Below are 25,295 nucleotides of genomic sequence, written 5' to 3' on the forward strand. Positions count from 1 at the left end.
ATTATATACTGAACAATTTTAAAGAGTTGACCATTGTATATAAACCTTGATGCCAATGAAAATGTACACAATTTCAAAAAATTTAATTATAAATTTGAATGTTGCTTATCTTGCTTGTCTGAAAGAACACACATGATTGAAGATGTTTTTTTTTTCATATTATCAATCAAAAATAACTGTTATAAATATGAATTCAAAATATTGCACAATTTGATAATTTTGTCATATACAAATTAGTTCAAATAGTAATTTAAGACACATTTAATTGCATTATATGAATACATTTGGAATAATCATATCATTATTGCACAAATGTGGAACTCTTAACTTAGCCTATCCATTTCAAATCTTAATATGACAATATATTAATTTTATTTTCGTACAGGTTGTTAAAGCAATTACATTTTCTTCATCAGCAAATTTTCTAGAAGTTGTTGATTGTGGAATTTGTTCATTGGTAAGTTACCAGAGTTACACAACAGTATGCTTCCGCACTACATAAGAGGGCATAAGCTTATGCAAAGGAGTTTTCTAGAATGGGGTCTGATTGACTCAACAATTTCAAACAGTAAAATATGCGACAAAAACCCATCTTGAGGACTCTTGTTGGAGCAGTGGGACACTATCAAAAAACAGTACTTTCCCGAATTTTACAGTATGGTTGTGAACCCTAATTATGATTTGATCTGAGAATCAATGTACCTGTTCATTTATCAAAGTGTCGACCAGTCATGAAAGTCAAGAAAAAGTAAAAAAAAAGTCTAGAAATTATACTTGTGGTCAAGAATTTTTGCTATCACAATGGCTGATTGATTTAGTTTATTTCATTTAACTTTTCTGCCCCTTTGACTAATCACAACTGTAAGTCCAGATTGTAGAGCCTCGCTAGTCTGCCAAATACAGTCCAGGATACATTAATAGATATAGCAGGTCGTATTCTCTTAAATACAGCTTCAGTTTTCATCTTAACTGGCCTTTTGGTAGGGGTTCTTCATTAAATTTGACAATTTATTTTCTTATTTGATATTTGCCAACTTTACCTAAGTAAAGGTCGTATAAATAAAGGTTAAGAAAAATTTTAAAAAGGTAAAGAAAAAGTCAAAAATTTTGGATATGTTATTTTGGTAGGTATTATGTATGGTGTTAAAAGTTACCTTTTTACATATAACTGAACCTAGGGGGTTTGTTTCGTTTTTGGAGTGTAGTTGGTGGTATTAAATAAGATGTGATGGACATGCAGAAGAATCAGCAGAGCTGGGAATCCAGAGTGTAGTGGATATCTCACAAATACACCCTATACAACAAATAGCGATATTAATAGTAGCCAGTGATGAATTTATCCCATCCCTTACATAAGGTATTCATCATAATGTTTTGTATATAGGAAAAGAAGTTGTGGCACACAAGACATTCCATTGTTACACAGTAAGAGCCAAACAGGGTGGAAGCCAGAGTTCCCGTGATGGAAAGAATGCCAATAGCCATCCCAAGTCTGCCGGTGCAAGTCTCAGACGATATAATGAAGCATCACTTATGCAGGTATGTGCACTCGTGTTTGGTTCATGAAGGCATTGTGTATGTATTATGGAGAATTCACACAGAAGCAACATGTGACTTGAGAACGAACCAATCAACAAGAATAGTGGCATAACAAGTGATTCGTGAAATCCTCAAGTGATAAGCAATGCATGTCGCTTCGGTGTGAAATCTCCCTTATGCGTATCTAAGCATTTGAAAATTATTACTCAATTTTCTATCAGATACGCCTGTGGGTTGGGATATTGGGAAAGTCATTTCAGTGGAAAACTTGTACATGCACCAAGGATGATATCCCTAGTAACATCTGAGTTGCATTAAAAGTGAAATTGTTATTGTATTTTATTTTAATTCTTAATTTGTCTACAAATTATATGTAATGGCTTACGACATGGTCAACTGTTATACATGACTTCAGTTATAATCACTTACTGTCCTTTTCACCTCTCTTGGGAGCATGATTCTGTTCTTTGCCATCTGCTTAATCTCCATCGAACTTTTTCTCCTGTCTCTCTGCATCTCTTTGCACCATGCTTCTCCAGCTATTCCTGGACAGCTGCTTCACCTTGTACCATATAGGTTCCAGTCGAAAGTAATTTTTCCAACATTTTGGTTATCTTGCTTCAGTGTATGCCCTATCCATTTCCATTTTCTGAATCTGATTACTTTCTCAAGGTTGCTACGCCTCTGGAAAACAGGGAAATGTCAGGGAATTTTGCAGATCATCTGGAATGTACGTGCATTTTGGAGTCTGCAAGAGAAAAAGTTGCAAAATGAACAAGCAGTTCACTTCCACTTCTGGATTCGGTTCTTGTGATTCAGTTTAGAAACTTGTTTCTATTGTTCTTATGATTCTCAGTCTTGTGCAAAATTATGGTTCCTTCGAATTTCTGTAATAAAATTTTCACTTCTATAATACTCAGTATTAGAAAGAATATCAAAGTAAAACTTGCAGTCCAAGATTTCTGATTGATAACTAAAGTACATTGACAATATGATCATAATTATCGGAAAGGTTGATGAAGATGAGGTTATCGTCTATTATTTTATAGATCTTAGTCTTGTTGGCATTTCCTATAGAATTCCTATATGTAACAAAAATTTCTCCAGATGCTGTGTACATATAAATGTAAGCAAAAACAGCATTTTCTACGATACTATAAATCTGCCAGAAAATGATAAATTGTGCATGGTTTATGAAATATTTCTGTTGTTTTTATATTGTGGAGATCTGTTATGGTGAAATAATGTACCTCTGTTTCCTTAGCCTGAAGGCTAGATGCACGTGATTGTAGCACCCAATACATTTGATGCCGAATGTACTTTTACATTTTACTCTTTCACGTGTTCTTGTGTGTGTAGAATGAAACGTGCTAAAAAAAAGTTGTGAAAGTGAATATTCATAATAATTAATGGATTATATATTTAATTTAAAAACACAAGGTTCAAAAGCAAAAATCATGATGGTAAACATGTCTGGAAAAATTTCATTTTTGGACTGGAAAACCTGGAAATGTCAGGGAATTTCATAATCAAAAAATCGTAGCAACCCTGTTTCTGCACTTCTCCGTGATTTGTTTTTCTCCACGGCTCCTTGTTACTGGCCATCTAAATCCTAAGATGAGTCTTAAACCCCTATTTATGTATACTTACAGTTTGTTTCTTATGACTCTACTTTCTTTCCATGTTTCACATCCATAGAGTAAGATACATTTTACATTTGAGTTGAATATTAGGTATCTGTTTAGATCTCTGTATAAGAAGGCGTTTCTTGCTTTCATTATTCTAGCTTCCACGTCGTCTTCTGGCGCTTCTGTTGTGGAAACAGTGCTACCAGGTAGACAATTTTTTTTAAACTTCTTGGATGCCCTAGTCTCCAATATTTAATTTAGTTTCACTCTTATTGTGATTCCTAGTTTCCTTTGTCTTCTTTATTGTTATCTGCAGATCCACTAGGTCCTGTAATTTACTCTGGATGTTTGTAAATCTATGATCTAGTAGGCATACATCACCTGCAAGGTCTTCCAATTTTGTCATATCACATTGGTTTCCTCTTTTCGTATTTCTTCGTATTATCTCCATCATCTGATTTAGAACCAAAACCAACAGCAACGGAGACAGAAGGCAGACTTATCCTACACACTCAGACAAATGGAAGGCTCTGGTATCTTATTCCTGTGCAGAACACATCTACTGGGTAATAGTTGTAATCTTTTTGGTCAACCCTTTTCCATATTCTTCTATCCACTGAATCCAGTGCTTTAATGAAATCAATGATTGCTCCATTATCATCCTCACAATATTTATTAGACCACTCTTTCTAATATTTCATTTGGTTTAATATTACCCTTGAAGTTTGTGTTCAATGCTTCATGTAGGCCTCCCCGGTGGTAGCGTCATCACCGTGTAATCAAGGGGTCCCGGGTTCGATACCCGGTGGAGGCACATAGTGGTTCGGATCCCACTTTAAACTGTAGGTCCAGTCCCAATTAGCCTTACTGTGCATAAAGTGGACTTAAAACACCAAATCAATCAATAAATGCTTCATGCCCAAAATTGTCATCAACAGTTTCCTCAAGCTTACAGTTTTTGTGGTTTCTTTGATATTTTTATTTAAAATATTTGTTTTATCAACCTTCATGCTGATGGGCTGCTTGGTGTAAGTTTTCTGTAATTTTTTTCCTTCCCTTAGCCTTTAAAGATCCTTCTTCTTTTCAAGGCAGTCGTTACTTCTTGATCAACCCAAAGGACTATGAGTTGCCTCTTCCACTATCCGAGCCATACCAAAGCATTTGTTGTCTATTGTCTGGTGTTGAGAACTTCACCATAACCGTGGGAAGGGACCCTTACATGGTACTATCAGCAGGATCCAGCTGAAGCACAGGCTGTTACTCCTCCCCCCTCCTCCTTTTTATATATATGGTCTAGGAATTAATTCGTGCGGTTGTTATGCACACATTGAAGCTGTAGTTCAAACACAAAATACATAAATACCTTAAGAAAAATTTTGTCCATCGCGAGCCACCACTTTCGCCCATCTGTCAGGCAAGTTACGGATTCTGTGGTGAAAGAAGTCCTCATCCTTTGAAGCGATCCAGTCAGAGACCCATTTTTCGATATATTCTGAAGAAGTGAACCGCTGTCGAATCAAATCGTTATTCATGCAATCGAACAAGTAGTAGTCCGAAGGAGCAACGTCTGGTGAATACGGCGGGTGGGGTAAAACTTCCCATCCGACATTTTCTAAATAGGTTTTGACCGGTTTTGCGACATGTGGGCGAGCGTTATCATGTTGAAAAATAAGTTTATCATGTCTGTTCTCCCATTCTGGTCGTTTCCTGGCCAGAGCTTGCTTCAAACGCATTAATTGTCGTCGATAACGTTCTCCATTAATAGTTTCACCCGGTTGCAGCAGCTCATAGTACACCACACCTTTCATATCCCACCATATGCACAGCATAACCTTTGCACAGTGAATATCTCATTTCGGTTGTGATGGACCTGGTTCACCTGGCTTCACCCAGGCCTTTTTTCGTTTCGGGTTCTCGTAATGGATCCACTTCTCGTCATCAGTAACAATGTGATGCAAAAACCCCTTTCTTTTTCTGTCAGTAATTCGCAAATGGTTTTTCGTCTTTCAACGTCTCTGTCTTTCAATTCATGTGGAACCCAATGTGACATCTTTTGAATCATTCCTATGGCTTTGAGGCGTTTGGAAACTGTTGTTTGATCAACGCCTAATGCTTCTGCAAGTTCTTCCTGCGTTTGACACGAATCCTGATCGAGCAATGCTCTCAATTCTTCGTCTTCAAATTTTTTTGGCTGTCCAGGTCGCTCTTGGTCTTCCAGGCCGAAATCACCACTTCTAAACCGTGCAAACCACTTCTGACACGTTCACTCAGCTAGCGCATGGTCACCATACACTTCCACCAAAATACAATGACTTTCGGTAGCATTTTTCTGCATGTTAAAGTAATGAAGCAGAACACCCCGCAAAAACACTTTATCTTCCACGAACTGCGCCATGTTCAGTTGACTACAAAATGCTGTTGTTGACGCGTCAATCAACTGCCCTATACTAAGAATGATGCGCGCTGACAGGAGTTTTCAATGCATGTGTGGATACATGGAACTGTGGGACAATACGCTCGTTACGCCATCTCTTGTCCAGGCGCACGAATTAATTCCTAGACCTAAATATTAATTATAACAGTAGGCTAAAAAAATTGTTTGTTATTTTTGCTTTTATGTTTAATAAGTAGAATCTGGCTTGGGACTGGCAATGGCAGAGTTAATTACCGTATTTCTTCATGTCCAAGATGCCATCGAATGTAAGGTGCATCTTTAATATTGCCTCAGCTTTTGTTAAAAAAATACTACCAGTTTAAGGTGCACAGATGTACATAATACCAATACTTTATTAGAATAATACTACACTATTACATTTACATTATTGTCACATTTACCGATCGCAATTTCCATTAGTATTTACATTTGAACAATAACAGCACATTACATCATGTTACACTAAAACTGTGGTCTATTTATCCATGTGTCATTGAATCCAAGATGCCACTGAATCCAAGGTGTACGTAAATTTTCAACATCCAAAACCCGAAAGAAGGGTGCACCTTAGATTTGAAGAAATACGGTGTAATTACAGCTTAAAATACATACATATTGATTGATCGAGCCTTGATTATGAATTACATTCGTGTCACCATTTGCAAATATGAATTTTAAGAGATGATGTAGTAATGATTTTTTAAAATTATTACTTGCAGCATGTGCAGGAAATAATGGAGAACTGGTCAGATTATCTGGAGAAAAGTGACATAATTTTCTACCGAGCTGTGGGTAACAACAAGAAGACCCTGTTTGGAGGGAAGAATCCTCTTCTAAAGAAAACAGATGCTCGTTTGCGAAGTGTGCCATTTCCTACAAGAAGAGCCACCTTCAGTGAAGTTCAAAGAGTGCATGATGTTCTAACTACTGTGGAAGTGCATGGTATGCTCTAGAGTTTTATATTATATATTCATTATATTTAAACATGAACCAATATGACATTTCTTATGATAAAGTATGAGGTTGAGTCAAATATAAATGTGAATTTATTTTTCATAAATTATTGAAACAAAATACAAAACAAATACATTACTTTTCTACATAGCTCCCTGCAACTGTAATGCACTTTTGCCAGCACACAGCCAGTTGCACACGAACTTCTCAACTCCAGCATCATGCTGGACCAAAGAAATGCTAGTCACAGGGGGATAAGTCTGGACTGTATGGAGGATGTTCAAGTGGTGTCGAATGAGTTTCCTCCAGTTTGTCACATGTTTTTTCTGCTCATCAGTGAGGAGGCGTGGAACACAATTCGAAGAGATTTTTGATAGCTCAAGTTGTCATGAATGATCACGTGAGCACTATCATACCTTATGCCCACTGCAGAAGAAATTTCACTCACTGTTAAGCGATGGTCACCTTCAATAAGGTCCTGAACAGCCTGAATGTTTTCCTGAGTGATGCGTGTTCTTGGCCGCCGTTGACGTCTTTAATTTTCCACAGTTTCTTGTCCTCCCCAAAAAATGTTGTGCCATTAATAAACATTAGTCTTTGAAAGGGTGGACTTCCAAAACTGAGCTCCAAGTCTTGTCAAAATTTTAGCCAGTTTTACCCCTTCTTTTGTAAGAAATTTGATGATGCATTGCGCAATGGATGGGTGTACCTTTTGTTCACTCATCATGCTACTGACTGATGTTAAGAGTTTGCAAGGACTCCAAGGAGGGAACAGACACCATCACCACCTCAAGGCCACAGGGCTGTACCACACTCCCTAGCCATGTGAAAGACATTCTCGTTTATATTTGATTCACCCTCGAACTTACAAAATTTACAATTTCCGATAACTGATATTCCACCAATTTGATGTACAATTGCAAATGTTCTATGAAGATACTGAATAGTAGACGACTACGACAATGACATCTTCATCATCTTCTTCACTTGGTTTGGATCCCTCCCAAACTGTAGTTAGAGATACATGCTTGCACATGAGTCCACAGTTTACATGGGGATAGGTGAATGCTGAAGAAGTGCATTTATATGCATCAAATGCATCTTTAATGAATAATAATTAATATTTTTTTCTTTCATGCATGCTTTGCCTTCAAGCAATCTTCTTAATTAACTTAGGGCTAATGTTGGTGCAGCTATTTTTGGCTCTTGACTTTATTGCTTGTGTGTTTTTTTTGTTGTTTTTTTTTTCTTTTTTTTTTCATATACAGTTAGAAATCTTGTCAACATCATTAAATTCATCAAGATAGTAGTCACAACACATTCCTTTTTTCGTGTGTGTGTGTTTTGTTTTCTAAATTATCAGACGAATTTAGATCCTTCCTCAGGTTGGAAATGTTATGAGCGAGACTGAATGAAAGGATTATAACCCATGGTGCAACAGCCCGTGAGGGCAAGGCCTACCTACAGATTACCGGCCTCACTCCCACCTGTTGAGGTGGGATATCATACAACCAGTTAACAGGGTAACGTGTGGTCAGCACTACGAATCCCCAGTAGGTTTCCATGACTGGGTTACGCTACTCATTCGTAGCTCCCCAAATTCCTCACGATGGTGGGTGGCCACTGGTCCCATACACAGGCAGAGATCTCAGGAGTCTTGAAGAGTCCCTCCCCAAAAAATTCCAATAACCTTGTAGAGCATTTAGACAATAACTAAGAAATTTGACAACCATGTTCATTTTGGCTTCTTTCATTCACTTTAATTTAATGTAGAACATATTTTTGCTGTTTTTTTTTTTAATAATAAGCAATGTTTGTCCTCTTTATAATTAAATGTCAAAATAATGAACAAATTTAAATTATCATACATTTTGATAACTGCTAACTAGTAAAACATAGAGGCACATATTTTTAGTAAATAAAAAAGCAAAATTTCAGTACAAAAACAGAGTTGATTTCAGGTTCAAAAGCAGTAAATAAAATAAAATTTCGGTGTTATAGCGGTGAATAATCACATCAAAAGTGCTATATAAAATGACATTTTTGTTTTAAAATTGCGAATATAATCCTAAATTTGATTTAAAACCACTTATTACACAAAATAAACTTATCCCTTCTAATAGCACATTTATGTAGTTACCAGAGTATTAAGTTTATTCCTGTGTAAAGGGGTCTATTTTTGCTTCTCAAATATTTACAGCAGAATTAATCAAATTTCCATGAATTGCATAACTCACAGGATACTTCAGACTTCAGAAAGTGTCGCGTCGGTATATAAACGGTAAATTTCGTGTTTAAGAGTATATTTTGCATATTGCAGTTAATTTTGCATTATTTCGTGACAAAACAGTGTAGAAAAATGCACCTCACACTTTTCAGAAACATGAAAAATGAACATTACATCATGTTATTTCATATTTTGTGTTTTCGTCAAAAACTAAATTTCCATGCCTCTGGTAATACATAATAAAATTCTATTTCATTGAAACTCAACAACGGACACGTGTAGAGCAGCTATTTTAATGGTTAGTCAGTAATAGTAGTAACGTGCTTGTGCAGTCTTCTTAAAATTTACACTTAATTTGACTTCGTATTAGAGATATGGGGCAATTTAAAAATATGACTTGTTTTTATTTGTATTATGCAATAATTCGTTGCCTATGATATGGAGGAAAGTGGATTCAACACTGGTCAGAAAATGGTGATTTTTTTTGCCATCCCAACCAAAAAATTTCCTTCCCACACACTCCTAATAAAAACAGCTAAATGGTGTAAAAGCTTGATCCATATCACATTGTACTGTGCTGGTAATGGCTGGTCATTCTACCAATATGGTCTTGAATCAATTTTTTTATACCTTGTAGCTTATTTTAAACCAATCTAATTCAGATTGTGCTCATAACCCTGAGGAAAAATCAAGGTTGACCTGAAAATTTCAATTTTCCAGGTTAATTTTTCTTCAGAGTTTATTATTATTTGCTTTGACAAACAGTTTGTGATATAACTTTTGTTTTAGCAACCTTGTCAAATAACTAATTTGTGTGCTTATATAATTTTTGAACGAAGAATGCTTGATGTTGCATTATTTTCAGGTTCTGCTGAACGTTTCAGAAGTACCTTTCCACCACCAAGGCCACACCACAAGAAGAGCAAACCACCAACAAGCAATGAAGCAGTTGCGGGATCTGATCGAAAAGACGAAGAAGGGATTAAATTGGTTGATGCTTTTGTGCTACCAAGCTGTGAAAATTCAACCCTTTCAGCTAACATGTCCTCAGATGATAATGTTGGCAGAAGCCCTAGGAAATCCAACCCGAGAAAAATGGATCGTGCAAAACCTCGGCCGTCACCGAATCGTCTTTTACCTGGCATAGTGAGGGAACTTGCTCGAAGTTCTAGTACCGATTCAAGTGAAGGAGAAGATGAAGTGTTGGTGAAAATTTTTGAGAAGGTTAATACACATAGCATTAATGGTATGGATGTTAGTCCAATGGTCGAGGGCATTTCTGTGATAAATTTTTGTGATGACTTGTGTGAATTTGAAGACACCATTCCAAGAACAATAAAAGAGAGAGTGAGACATGGAATGAAGAAGAAGGAACATAAGAAGAATAAAAGAGAAACAAAGCAGCCCTTGAGTGAAGGTATGTGTGAAATAACTTACTTAAGATTTACACTTCGAATATTTGAAAGAAAAAAATAATAATCCTAGTTCTGGTTCAAATGTTTGTTCCCTCATTGATTTATTGCCTATTCTTGGTCTAGTGGCATGCATATTTAGTTTTCAACGAAAACATGTGACATAACATGCTGTAATGTTCATTTTCCATGTTTCTGAAAGGTGTGACATACATTTTGCAACCATGTTTTGTCACGAAACGAACTGCAAAATGTGAAATATATTCTTAAACATGAAACTTAGTCTATTTACTGACGTGACATGTTCTGAAGTCTGAATTATCGTGCAAGTTATGCAATTCCTGGAAAGTTGATTAATTCTGCTTTAAATATTTGAGAAGCAAAAATAGACTCCTTTATGCAGGAATACACTTAATTCTTTGATAACTATAGGGTCTACCAATTTGAACATCAGATCTTTAAAATTAGATAGATTGAAAACCACAAGTGATAATGATATATATTTGTTTATTTTATTTTGAAGAGCAAACAATGACATTATGTTTTGAACAATATGTCGTTCAAATGTCCTCGTCTGCTTTGATTGGTGGAATGGATTCTGAATGTCCAATTTTCCAGCACGTCTGCACACATATTGAGCGGTATAGCCTCAATGGTTTGTTCGATGTTCTGTTTCAGGTCACGAACTGTGGGTGGCTTAGTCTCATAGACCTTATATTTGACATAACCGCATAGAAAATAATCCAGGGGGGTTAGGCCACATGATCTTGGTGGCCAGTTCACATCACCCTTTCTGAACAGAACTCATCCGGGGAACTTTTCCCGCAATCATTCCATTGTTTGGCGAGCTGTGTGGCAAGTTGTACCGTCCTGTTGGAAAAATACATTGTTGATGTTAAGATTTGCCAGTTTAGGCCACAAAAACTGCACCACCATATTTCTGTATCGCTCCCCATTGACAGTCACATGATTTCCATATTGGTCCTCAAAAAAATAAGGCCCGATCATGCCATTGGCCCAAAAATCACACCACAGAGTCACTTTCTTAGGAAGAAGGGGTACGTCCAGAATCACTTGCGGATTTTCATCTGCTCAAATCCTACAGTTTTGTTTGTTCTGTCAGTCGATTATGTTGACCATAAATTCACAAAATGTCTGTCGAACTGAACACGAATTTTGATAATAAATTCGAATAATTTCTATGCGTTGTTCCATTGTGTATCTCTCCATGATAACTTGCCACAGCCTACTGCACACAGATGTCACAGTTCCATCTCGTCATTCCAGTTGGTGTTGCCATAACTCTTTCAAAGTTCTGACTTTCAAATTGGTAGACCCTTTACATGTGGTATTAGAAGGGAAATGTTTGTTTTGTGTAATAAGTGTAGTTTTAAAATGAAATTTAGGGTATTATTTGCCATTTTAACACCGAAATTCTATTTTATATACTGTTTTTGATCCCAAAATGTGCTTAGTTTTTGTACCAAAGTATTGATATTTTATTCACCATAAACATGTGGCTCTGTCTTGAACTCATCAACACTGCAACTATGACAGCATCGTTTTTTATGGCAAGAAAGAGGAGGCAATTCGACTAGGTTGATGTAATAAGAAAAGGCTTCAACCTGCAGAAAAGTTGTGTGGGGAAGAAAATTCTCTCTGTTTCAAATGTGTGTGTGGAAGCTAATACCTTTGCATTATTATATGATATGAAGATAACTGTATATAGCAATGCTACAGGAAAACATGATATCAGGTAGATGTACACAATAAGAATTAAACTTCAACGAAGTAGGTGGATTTTGAAAATGTGGTATATAGATATTGTACCAATGTTGAAAAGGTTCTGTGTTTCAAGTATGTGTAGAAAATAAGCACACATGTGTCATCACATCACATAAAAGAATCAAAATGTGAAAATAAGTAAATTCTTCTGAGGCTAACAATATTATTTTTTGATTTAAATTGCATGGCAGTCAAAGACTCTGCTTGTTTGCCATAAATCTATGAAAGTAAATTTGGCTGTAGTTCTAGTGTTAAAATAAACATACAAAGACATACCCCTACCTACCTTACACTATACCTGCCACATTGACTGAGAGCATTGATTGCTTGGCTCAGGATCTCACCATCAAGGTTCTGGGTTAAAGTTCCAGACTGGGCATGAATGTGAACGTACCTTCACCATTTTCATCTAATTATCATTTGTTGTCATCATCATGATTTGCCTGAAGAAGTAGAAAAGCAATGTAAGATAAGAAAAATAAATATATGTTATACCGTAAAGTGGCCCAAATACTAACGTGCAAATATGCGATGTAAATCTGCTGCTTATTTACACAAGTACGTTATGCCAGATTGCCAAGACATACACTGCGATGTATATTTTCATCTGTACACCCTTCCCTTGGAACCCAGTTCTTCCAAGCTGAAGTTCAGGTAGTCCCGTACTACCCGCTTTCTACAAAGGAGTTCGCCAGGGACAGATTATCGTTGTTCACAATAGCTGGGTCTTGGCCAAGGGAAGAGCAGGGCAATTATCTCCGCTGGTTTCTTCCAGTCCCAACCTGCCCTTTTATTCCCCCGCTGCCTTTACGCACGCGTATATGCATAAAAGTTAAGACCTCCTAAACTTTTGGGCTGTATGAAAATTACGGGGTTCGTATGAAAATTACGGTGTGTACCATCCACAGGTCCCCAATTACTGTCGGATTTCTACGTTGCATGCAAAATTTAATTACCTCGACGTACTTGTACGTTAATGTATGCCCACCTTAAGTTGTGCAAACTTGTTGAAGAAATGAATGAAGTAATTTCGATAGTACAAGGTACAGTCATTAAATAACAGGAATTTTATTATAACTTTCAGGGAGATTGATGTACAATGAAAAATTGTATCACTGGACACAAAATGGTTCCTTAGCAATATGCCACATAGGTGTCGGGACGATCAAGCAGTTTTCACCTGCGCAGTAGTACATACAACATGGCCGCTCCGCTGTTGACCTGCACCAAAGAAGAGCAATAAAATGTTATTCGTTTTTTGTGGTCAGAGGGAGTGAAATCTTCTGAAATCTACAGTAGAATGAAGGTTCAGTATGGAGACAAGTGTTTAAGTAAGGGGAGAGTGTAGGAATGGGTGGAAAGATTCAAAAGTGGAAAACAAAATATGAGTGATGAACAGCAGAGTGGGAGAACAGTTTGCGTGGGAACTGAGACAGTGAAACAGCAGATCGACCAGCGAATCTGTGCCAACAGGCAAGTCACTGTTGATGAAATTGCCGTGGAATTCAACATGAGTTATGGATCTGCATTCAATATCATCCATTATGACCTTGGCTATAGGAAAGTGTGTAACCGATGGGCACCAAAGCATCTGTCGAGTGTTCATATACGTGCACACCAGACAATCGCTCAGGAGCACTTGGACCGTAATGCTCGTGAAGGAGCATTGTGACAGGAGGCTAGTCCTAGGTGCACCATTATGAACCAGAGAGTAAGAAACAATCGATGGAGTGGAAGCACCCAACGTCTCCGGTCAAGAAAGAATTCAAGACATAGGCATCTGCTGGGAAAGTGCTGCTAACGATCTTTTGGGATGTCAATGGCCCTATATTGGCACTTCCAGGAGAAGGGTCAAACTGTGAATAGTGCTCGATACAGTGACATGCTGGTAAGCAAGTTGAAGCCTGCCATATGATCAAAACGTCAGGGACTTCTCTCAAAAGAAGTATTGCTGCTCCACGACAACGCCTGCCCCCATATGGCTGTGCATACTATGGATACAATACGTAATCTGAAATTTGAGGTGTTGAAACATCCATCATACAGTCCCGACTTGGCACCATTGGATTTTCACTTGTTTGGACCTTTAAAAAACATTTGCGGGGTCAGAAGTTTACAGATGACAACGAGGTGATCGAGCCGGTGCAAAGATGGTTACACGCCATGCCAAAAAGTTTTATTTGTGGAGGGCATCCGCAAGCTTGTGGACAGGTGGACCAAATGTGTTGAAAAGCAGGGTGACTATGTCGAAAATTAAGGCAAAAAACATTTCTGTGTGTATCCTTGTAAAAAAGTTATAATACAATTCCTGTTATTTTATGACTGTACCTAATAGAATTCAGTAAAGGCATGGAGTAGGGCTGAGTCAGAATCAATGTGAACACACACCAATGTAGATTTCCACTGATACCAATATGTAAACATTGCACTAACTTAAAGTGGTTCAGAATGTTTATAAATTGTCATATGTAAGTGCTTTAATTGCAACTACATCTGCCAGAGCTTAATTTGAATTTTTTGTAATTCACATGTGATAACCATAATATTAAACAGCTGCCATTTAATCATAAAAGTAATTTTTTCACGATACTAATGCAAAATTAATGAAAATTAAACATTTTAAATAATTTCCAGCAGAGTGGAAAACGTTAGCTAAAGCGATGTTTGGATGAGCCTTGGGGTTAGCCGGGGGATGCTTCTGTAATGGCGACACAGCGAGACAACTGGGGGATGCTTTACGAAAATTTTGCTACATGGGAAGATACCATCCCCTCTCACTTGGACAACTGATTTCCAGGATATTTAGACTGCACTGTTGTCGCATGGCATTTTCTGGATCATTCACAATATCCAAATTCTAGATAGTATCAGTGGTTAAATTCCAGCCAACACTTTATGGATCTTACAGTACTGGATTTTGGCAATTAGTAATACATTGGTATTGTTTGTTTGTGTGAGTTTCAGTTTTAAGTCCACTTTATGCACAGATAGGCTAATTGGGACTGGGCCTACAGTTTAAATGGGCTCCAAATCACTGTACAATGTGCCTCCACACACATTGGTATCGTCTCAAAAAGTAAAGTTTCCTACCAAAAGTTGAAGGACACCCTATGAAATTTGTGAATTCTGTATTTGGCCCACACATACATACAATACAATGTAATCACATCATATCACACACAACTCATGTTGTGGATGTTTCTAATAGTCTATTGGTTCTCCTCGGGCTGTCAAACACAATTTCACCCTCTTCACCATACTTTCACTACCGCTCCGTGCCAAGTCAGCAACGCTACCGGTTGTCTTGAATTTCTTTACTGCTTGTTCCACACACATTTTACTGACACCCAACTGACTTGCAATCTCTCTATAAGACTTACTGCACTTATGAATGCCAGTTATCTGTCAGTTGGTTTCCTCCTTCACACTCCCCCCCCCCACACACACACACATTTTGTGTAACCACAACGTTGCACAACCAGACACCAGCAAACCCTCTAACAGAGTGAGAAATGCAGCGAGAAGAATGTTGTTCCTAATCCAATACAGTGCTGCACTCTGTAGTACGGTATTCACGCTACAACGTGACACATAAACGATCTCTGTAGCTTGAAGGGTCTCCCGTCCAGCCAAGGTCAAAGCCTGTTTCTTTTATGGCCTCTTTCTGTGGTTCTATTTCCCATTATAAAACTGAGGAATGGAAACACATTCTGTTGCTCTATTTCATTTTTAAATATTCTACAGGTATATGTGTTTCTCCATAACAAAAATCATGAATGTCATCCCCATATTGTACTGTACAGATCTCCTCAAATATAAAAAAAATAGCTATTTTCTTTCCAATTATTTAAAATAAAAAAATTAATAACTTCAAAACAAAGAGTGATATATTGTAATGAAAATGTCAGCAAATGTTCCTCACCACAAGTACTAGTTCCCTGTAAAAAATCATATGCCCGAGACCAAAAGTTTGCGGACAGGAAGCATGTTCATGAAATATGCATGGGTCCTTAAACTTTTGGTAGTTCTTCTCGCCCATTTGCAAATTATTTGTAAATAAGACAACTTCAATAATGTTTTCCTTAATTTGTTACAGGAGAGGAAAAGATCAGTGTGTTGAGAAATAATCTCTACACTGCATGCAAACTTGGAGATGAAGCTCTACTAAATATTGCAGTAGCATCTTGCGAGTCTGCGAAGGAATCTTTGGAGTGTGAGACGAAGCAAAGTCACGGATCAAGCACAACAGAGAATATCAATTCTGCTGATGGAGCTGAGGCTTTACAAAATAGCACACTAATAAGTTTGGAGTCTACGAAGGAAACATCTGTTTCCTTGGAGGGCGAGACACAGGAAAGTCACGGACCAAGCACAACAGAAAATATGAATTCTGCTGATGCATCACCAGTAACAATTAATGCTGCTGTGTTATTGAGCTGCCTGAATGAGAAGAGTCATGAAGCCGATAACAATACTTTGTTGCATGTAGCATCATCTTTAGAACATAATGCCATCATCAAGTAAGTACTATATTTTTACAAGTTTTTTTCTTTTGTTTCTAGCTGTATTCCATGTTTGTTTTAAAAATGGGATAGATTATTGGCTGGCATTGTAAAATTACCAGTGATTTTACTGATCAATATATCTAAAAATAGCATGTAATTTAGTGCAAGATTCTGACATTTTATTATTTTTATGGGTATAAACCTAATTCATATGCCCTAGTTTTGTCGAGGGAAAGTCTACCATACTGATGTTGATACTCTTATCGATTTTCATTGATAGCGATACTGATGCTTGAAAATTGTAGCAATTAAAAGTTGTTGAAAATATTGATTAATATTAACGGGTGAGTATTCCACTTCAATTTATGTGCATCAATTTACCAGTTTTGCTTCAAAATATTCAAGAATTACGTTAGAATATTGAAATATCTGTTATGCAACCACAAAGTATAGATTTTTACACAATATTGGTGCAAAATAAATGGAAACTTTGAATTTTACCTAACCTTCAGTATATTTAGACACTGTGAAAGTGTTGTGCAGTATTTTTGCTTGACTCCATGAAAGACCAAAACACTGGTAAAACTTCTTCTGGCATCCGTTCTCCAATGATTTAAGTCAAATTGAGTCTTTATCTTGTAGGGAACATGATACTTTCCACTTAGCAGTATCCTCAATCGTAGTGGCCATGTTAACACAGTGCACGGTAAGGCCAGCCACGCACCAGATCCAACATGATGTGATGCAACATGATGAGTCGCAAAGGGATGCGACACAACACAACATGATGAGTCACAAAGTGACACGACGAGTAATTTTGTTTCTTAGCTAAAATTTGTTTGCAGATTTCGCCCATGTATGCAATAGGTCTTGTTCTGTCTTATAATTTGGAAAGTGGGTTAACAATACATAACAGTTTACTGCAGAATCAATGCATCCATGTACATGTACATGCAGAATTAATTTATCATTTTGTATGTTGTGAATAGAGTCAGTTTTTAATACGAGGGCAATTTTTTTTCAACCTTCGATGGTGCCATTAGGTGGCCCGTGAAGCACTAGGAAGCAGGGCATCACGCAGCATCATTGGCACCCCCCTCCCCACCACCACCACCACCACCACCACTGCCAAAGCCAACACTTCAGTTGAAGCTGAGGGACGGGCACGTAGAGATCTCTGCTACAATCGACTCTCCCGCCAAGTGTGAGATGCGTAGTGTAATATGATTTCTACAGGCAGAGGTACACAATGCAACGGAAATTCACCGTCGAATGAGCCATGTGTATGGTGAAAACTTTCTGTGTGATGTCGTGGTTCGCGAATGGTGCAGGAAATTTCAAAATGGCCGAATGGACGTTCATGATGAAGGTGGTCAGGCACGGAAGTCTGTGGCGAGCTCAGATGAACTCGTGCAGCGTGGATCAAGTGGTTCGGACAAGGTGTCAGTTCACGATTTCGGAACTGTCCGAAGACTTTCCCTACAGCCCAGACCTGATGCCGAGTCACTTTCACCTTTTCTCGGCGATGAAGAAGTTGTTGGGAGGACAGCGCTTCCACACTTGAGGAGCTTCAGGACACCGTACAGATCTAACTCGACAGACAGGGCATTGGAAAGCTGGTGCATCGGTACGATAAATGTCTGAATCTTCTTGGTGATTATGTTGAAAAGTTTATTATACATGTGCGTAACTTTTGTCAATAAACCCATTTTGTTATTCACGGTGGTTTTGATTTCATGCCCTATCGGAAGTTGAAAAAAAATAGCTCTCGTATCTCAAAATGCATCTCAAAATATGACTTAATATCTTCATAATGATACAAAAGGTAGTAGCATCGTGCTTTGGCCTTTAATTAAACTTTAATTCATAGGTCAAATAACAATGCATGAGCTATTTAGCTTATTTTCTAAGGCAACATTAATCTTGTCATCCAGATTTTCTGTTTCGGCAATCTCCTGTGTCAGAATATATTCACGTTTCATTTGCAATTAATTAAAAATATTGCCATGATACTGTTCCCCAGTGTGGAAAATATGGCCTGAAGTTTTCTGTCAGTAATTAGATGTCTGTGGCTGAATTGGATGGATTTGCGCATGCACAGATCGTTTTGTCGCAAGCTACTCCTTGCGATACCAAATTCCCCAAACATTTGCAAACCGTCGCAACATGTGTGCGACCGCCCATAAGATCCTCATGTTAAACCTTCCCCAAGTTAGTTTGCAACAAAAATGACTCGTTGCATCGCATTGTGTCAGATCTGGTGTGTAGCTGGCCTAACTGAAATAGACCCCTTGTGTAAACACTGCTGCACATGACCACTGTTGTCATCCAGCTGTCAATGTGGCTTCGTACCCAGGTGATACAATTTTTTGATGAAGGGATATAAAGGATCGTGGTTTGTTATTTTAGTTCAAATTTGTACGCCTCACTGGAGGTTGAGGAAGAAATAGCCCTTATATCTTCTTGATTATGAATTTCACTGAAAACAATCTTTTTTTTAACTTTTTTATACTTGTGTACTTACAGGATCCTAATGGAATGTGGTGCTGATCCAGCCTTAAGAAATAAGAGAGGGAAAACTCCATACAATGTTGCTCCAAGCAAAGAAACTCGCAATGTGTTTAGGAAGTTTATGGCAGAGTGGCCTGATAGATACAATTATAAAAAGGTTAGTAACATATTTAAAAGCAAGTATAGAGGCCTTGCCGCTGGTGCAGTGGTTGCGTTGTTGCCTTGTAATCAAGGGGTCCCGGGTTTGATACCTGGTGGAGGCACATAGTGGTTCGGATCCCACTTTAAACTGTAGGTCTAGTCTCGATTAACCTAACTATGCATAAAGTGGACTTAAAACACCAAATCAATCAATCAAAGCAAGTATATATTAAAATTATTGGATGTATTCAGGTTACGGGACTTTAGATGCAGTAAGATATTTATACACCCATGAAATGTACTTACGTATGCCAGCGAATAAAGTGCACCAGTTTGCTATGTGTGTTTGTGTGTCTGTAATAGGATTCTTAAAGTGATATTGTGAAGAATATTGTGGTATTTTTTATTTAATTTAAATGTTTTATAAATCTTGAACTAAGTTCAAGTAATTTCTTAAATGTTTTCATAACCCCAGTTGCTATTTATTAGAGATAAAATACAGATTTTATTTACCTGTGGCTTATAAGGTTGTCTCTAAAACTGACATTTCTGGTCCATCACCGGATACTTCTTTAGGGTTCTTCTATAGTCACAGAAAGAAAAATGGCTAATAGGAGAGAAGTCACTTGATTAAAAACTGCTTCACAGAAGTCAGCTGTCTTACGTTAGCAGCACATGTCACTTCCCACGGCCTGCAGCACTGGTTTGCACTGCATACATGTATGAGTTTCTTTCTGTTGAGTACTCCCCTTTACCCCCCCCCCTCCTTGATCATCAGTTTTAGAAAGAACCTTATAAGCCACACATAAATAAAATCATATTTTAGCTCTAATAATCTTGTACTAATTAGAAGATAGATGAACAATATTGAAGAGAAATAAAAGCATATTCAACATTACTCCTCAGGCTCAAATACCTGGCCCTCTTACTGATGATATGGAACAAGCAGAGGCAGAAAAAAGGAAGCTTCAAAGAAAAGCAAAGAAAGAAAGAGAGAAAGAAAAAAAGAAGCAGGAGCAAGAAAGGAAAAAGGAAGAAGAAGAAAGGCAGAGATTCCTTAGTCTCAGTGACAGAGAAAAGGTAATAATGTGTACAATAAAGCATATGTGTCTGTTTTGCATAAGTCAATGGCTGTTCCAAAAAATCTCAATATTGTTCTTCCTGGCAATGTTGTAAGTGGTCATCGGATCCATTTGCACTCAAATGTCAAAGGATGCATTTTTCCTTATTTCCTATTTCTTGAAGTAATACAATGGAACTCATTTGGAATGTTCGGTGTAAAGTAGGGATGAATTGATGTAGAATTTTTGCTGCCACTGATAAGGTGCTAAGACTACTGATATTCTACAGATCCAATATAAAATTACAAAAGTTCCTCCAAGAACACAAATGGTTCATTAACTTCCTAAATGATACATGTAACAGGTCAGAGGTGACAATTTAAAATAAATTGTTGGGGGGGAAAATTGGCATGGCATAAAAATTATTTTATATATTAAAATATATGCAATATCTGTCCCTCTAGGTGAATTTGGGGGGCCAGAAAGTGCCCTCCCCCCAAAGTATGTAACAATGGGGGGAAACATGCATATCTAGACTTTTGCTTTACAAAACCAGGACGTGCAGATTATATGTTAATATTTATAAAAATAACAAAATTACAGAATTTTACACTAAATTACAGGTTTTGTGTGTATGTCAGATAAGCAAAAATAATCATTAATTTTACCAATAAACCAATGGAAATCTTACTTACGTGAAATTTAAAAGATTTCGTAATTCCGTGTTGCACAATTTAATGGTTCAATCCTATTAATTTCGAAGATCCACTGTCTTCATTCACAAAAGGGTACGGCGTTTGAAGCGGAGATGGTACCGCGTCAGTACATTGTTTGTTCCCGGGCGGCGGTGGTTGCGATTTTTCCCGTTCGGCAGCACTGGCGCGCGCATCTTGGTTTGCGTCGTCTGCTTCCTGTTGTCCGGTGGCGTTGCCAGTTGGGGGTTGGGGGGCTGGGCCGTGTTGCTCGGTAATGTGCCGTTCCTGTTCCCCGCGTGGCTGGAGGGGGGTCGAGTATGTGTATAGCATCTTTTCTTTTTCAGGTCGGGGATCTTTCTGAGGACAGGGTGCCAAGTTGGGTGTGCTTGTCCATTGTCCAGGTTTAGTGCTGGTTTCTGCTGGATGATAGCATGGGTTTCTGTGATGGTGTTTTCTATGACAGAGCCGGTTGGGTGAAGTATGGATACGGAGGAGATGGTGTGGTTAGTGGAGTGGAGGTGTTGGGAGAGGCCTGATTTAGGTGTGTCGTTTTTGGAATCTTTTACATGTTCGTTAATCCGTTCTTGGACGGTGCGGATGCAACCAAACCAACCAGAGTTTGCTCATATAAGATACAAAAGATATGCAGATGACACCATAGTCATTTACAAACAGGAAGAAGACCTAACCCTTCTCCTAACTGCCCTCAATAACATACATCCCAACATAAACTTCACCGTTGAAAGGGAACAAAATGGCCGCCTCAACTTTCTCGACCTCAGCATCCGACGACTCCAAGACAAGTTCGTCACATCCGTATACAGGAAACCAGGTTCGGGCACCCAGTATATCCATGCAAAATCCAACCACCCACCAAAACAGAAAGCTGGAGTATGGATGAACTTTTACAGAGGAGCCTTCACACACAGCTGCACAGAAGATGACCTGCAAGATGAAATAGCGTGTGTAACGGAAATAGGCCTAAACAACGGTTACACCGAGCGCCAACTATCCATGTGGTGCGCAAAAACAGAAACCCAGTTCAGACATCCAAAAAACAGAGATAACCCGAACCAAAATCCTAAACCCAAATGGATCGCCTTTCCATACCACCCCACCACATCTGGAAAATTTGCCAAGGCCCTCAAACCCTTCAACATCCGAGTAGCACATAAACCCATATCCCAAATCGGAAGGGCACTACCCAACTTCAAGAGATACTACCTACCCAAACTTGCATCCCCCGGTGTCTACAAGACCACATGCCAATGCCACAACACCTACATTGGCAGAACCATCCGCACCGTCCAAGAACGGATTAACGAACATGTAAAAGATTCCAAAAACGACACACCTAAATCAGGCCTCTCCCAACACCTCCACTCCACTAACCACACCATCTCCTCCGTATCCATACTTCACCCAACCGGCTCTGTCATAGAAAACACCATCAAAGAAACCCATGCTATCATCCAGCAGAAACCAGCACTAAACCTGGACAATGGACAAGCACACCCAACTTGGCACCCTGTCCTCAGAAAGATCCCCGACCTGAAAAAGAAAAGATGCTATACACATACTCGACCCCCCTCCAGCCACGCGGGGAACAGGAACGGCACATTACCGAGCAACACGGCCCAGCCCCCCAACCCCCAACTGGCAACGCCACCGGACAACAGGAAGCAGACGACGCAAACCAAGATGCGCGCGCCAGTGCTGCCGAACGGGAAAAATCGCAACCACCGCCGCCCGGGAACAAACAATGTACTGACGCGGTACCATCTCCGCTTCAAACGCCGTACCCTTTTGTGAATGAAGACAGTGGATCTTCGAAATTAATAGGATTGAACCATTAAATTGTGCAACACGGAATTACGAAATCTTTTAAATTTCACGTAAGTAATTTTAAACCGCGTTTACCGCAACCACCATGAATGGAAATCTTGTATATTAAAATTTATATATATTCTGAAATACTTATGTTGTATACAGAATTCTCCATCCAGGTTGTAAGGTCCTTTTTAGAGTGGTATAATTTTAAATTTAGCACCAAAATGACCATAAATGAGCCTTTTGAATTCAGGTGAGGAATGGATCACAAATTGTTACAATTTTTGAAATATTAACAGTGCTAGACTCTGTAAGAGAGGTAGAAATTTTCAGTGAAAAATGCAGGCTCGACCAGGACTTGAACTGGCTGGCTCGGTAGCTCATAGGTTAGAGCAATGGCATGGTATGCCAGAGACCCAGGTTCAAGTCCTGGTCGAGCCTGCATTTTTCACTGAAAATTTCTACGTAGTACATCTCCTGTGAGTGCCTAATCTACTGAAAGAGAGCTTTTGGACCAAAGTTTGTCAATGTAACATTTGAACGGAAGCGTCACTACAAATGGCACCTGTTGTCTCATTTTCATCTGTTGTCGCATGTGCGGTGAATGCTTGCTTATATGCTGAAGGGGCAAATGTCGATTGTCACTTCACTGTGAATCCCGCTGTCACTTGTCTTCCGTCGTGAGTTGCATCCGTTTGAAATCTCTCTCATGAGTACTGATCCCTAGTATTTATGAATGCATTTAATGAAATGTTAACATTAATTTTCCATATGTCACTGAGCTATATTTACACCAAAGTCAATCCAAACTATTTACTATTGATCTAATATAATTTATCCCTAAAATATTCTGAAGTTCACATTGGAAATAATCAGAATATTAAAATAGCTGCCATTTAATCATTAAATCCACTTTTGAGAGTGTGAAATTGTCAAGTGACATTATGCATGTCCTGCAAGGTACCCAAAGTGTGGAAGAGTATTGAATTTAATTCAGCCTGATACTTTCCTGTACATGTATAACTGGTATTGGCCACTCATCTTTACTAATATCATTAACTGTTCACTTTAATATTAATTTCCTAATTGCATTCCATCTGAAAGTGTCCCTGAACCTCAATTTTTAAAATTAAATGCAATGCTGCAACTTTATCATATCTTGTGAGTGAATAATCTAAAATTGTCTGTTGGATAAAAATTCAAGTATTACAGTAAACCCTCGTTAACACAAACTCGCTTAAGACGAACACTCGGTTAACATGAACAAAATGTTGGTTCCGGCAGGGAAGTATTATATCTTATAGAAAGATTTTGGGTAGCATGAATTATGAACTGTTTTTTAGTCCGTTGCGTCATTAGATCTCATGTAACACGAACTTTCAAAGTTTTTCATAATTTTTTCAGTTGTTCCTCTGCTACGTATGTAAGAAATCGTTTAACAGTCTCCATCATCTTGTCAACAATCAACTTATACGGTATTGTAACCAACAAATTCAGATCAACAATGTGTTCAAATGTGTTTCTCTATTCTTTAAAACATAGCCAGTACGAGTAACATCAAGATTATCATCGCATCAACAATGAGCTTATATGTATTTAACCAACAAATTCAGTTGTGTGTTCAGATGTGTTTTTCTATTCTTTGAAACGTAGCCAGTACAAGCAACATCCGAATTGACTGCTAATTTTACTGAAGCTATGAGTACAGTTGGCCGTGAAGTTACGAGGCATTTGCGTTTTTGTCTGGGACAGCGCAATATACAGGAATTTTTCACCAGAAAATGATCTTAATGTGTAGAAAGAACTGTATTGGAACAATAAAATTTGAATCCCCGGTTAGCATGAATTTTTTTAACATGGACTCTTGATTTTTCAGTCCCTTGGAATTCATGTTAACGAGGGTTTACTGTATATATAATTAAGTTAAAATGTGGAAGGTATTTTACATATTATTAGTTTATTTAACTTTTTGATTATGTATTTCTATTGCATCCCACCCATGACACCAAAAAAAGAATTAATTTCTCCTTAACTGTTAACATTTCCCCTTCAACTCCACTAGAATGTTAAAAGGTCAATTACGAGGGGTCATCAAAAAGTTTTGCGTTGAGGTATAATTTGTTTAAAAATGGAAAGATTGAAACAATGAACATACATATCGTAAAGCACCACCTTTTGGTGTGGGGATCGAATCTGGGTGGCGTTAGCTCTTCGCTACTCGCTTGGGCTTAACTCCCTCCTCTCTGGAGAGGTACTGGAACATGAAGTAAACTATCAATACTCATGAAATGACTGGCGACACACACAAATTGGGTTTTATGATCTTTAAGACTGAACCGGCAGTTACATTATTAGAGAAAGGGAATTACCTGTCTCGCCTTAAAATAGTTGGACAGCCCTGTCCTCTCAATGTTCCTCTTCCTTTCCAAGCCAAACACTGAATGTCCACACCTCTCACCTCCGATCTCCTACCTTCGCTATCTCCCCCTACTTCCTTTTTACAACTCATGATACTTGAAATGTATATTGCTGTCGTAAATGCATTCTTTGTATATCCTGTCAGGGTAGCTCAG

At 38.1% G+C, this 25,295-nt stretch overlaps 1 protein-coding gene and 1 non-coding gene across 3 annotated transcripts in view; both read left to right on the top strand.

Moving 5' to 3' along the window:
• The window catches only part of LOC145998721 (tRNA endonuclease ANKZF1-like), a 75,637-nt gene that overhangs the window by 47,619 nt on the left and 2,723 nt on the right, over positions 1-25,295 (top strand). For both annotated transcript variants that reach the window (XM_083135232.1, XM_083135231.1), the window contains exons 6-11: positions 1,385-1,539; positions 6,321-6,543; positions 9,648-10,199; positions 16,076-16,499; positions 19,011-19,152; positions 20,043-20,216. In XM_083135232.1, coding sequence (XP_082991358.1) covers positions 1,385-1,539; positions 6,321-6,543; positions 9,648-10,199; positions 16,076-16,499; positions 19,011-19,152; positions 20,043-20,216 — 1,670 coding nt within the window. The remainder of the gene's footprint in view (positions 1-1,384; positions 1,540-6,320; positions 6,544-9,647; positions 10,200-16,075; positions 16,500-19,010; positions 19,153-20,042; positions 20,217-25,295) is intronic.
• Positions 23,092-23,163, top strand: TRNAT-GGU (transfer RNA threonine (anticodon GGU)). Its single transcript has one exon. It is a non-coding gene; the product is annotated as a tRNA-Thr (tRNA).

Source organism: Lepisma saccharinum, chromosome 14, assembly GCF_977018435.1.
Source record: "Lepisma saccharinum chromosome 14, izLepSacc3.1, whole genome shotgun sequence".
Lineage (NCBI taxonomy): Eukaryota > Metazoa > Arthropoda > Insecta > Zygentoma > Lepismatidae > Lepisma > Lepisma saccharinum.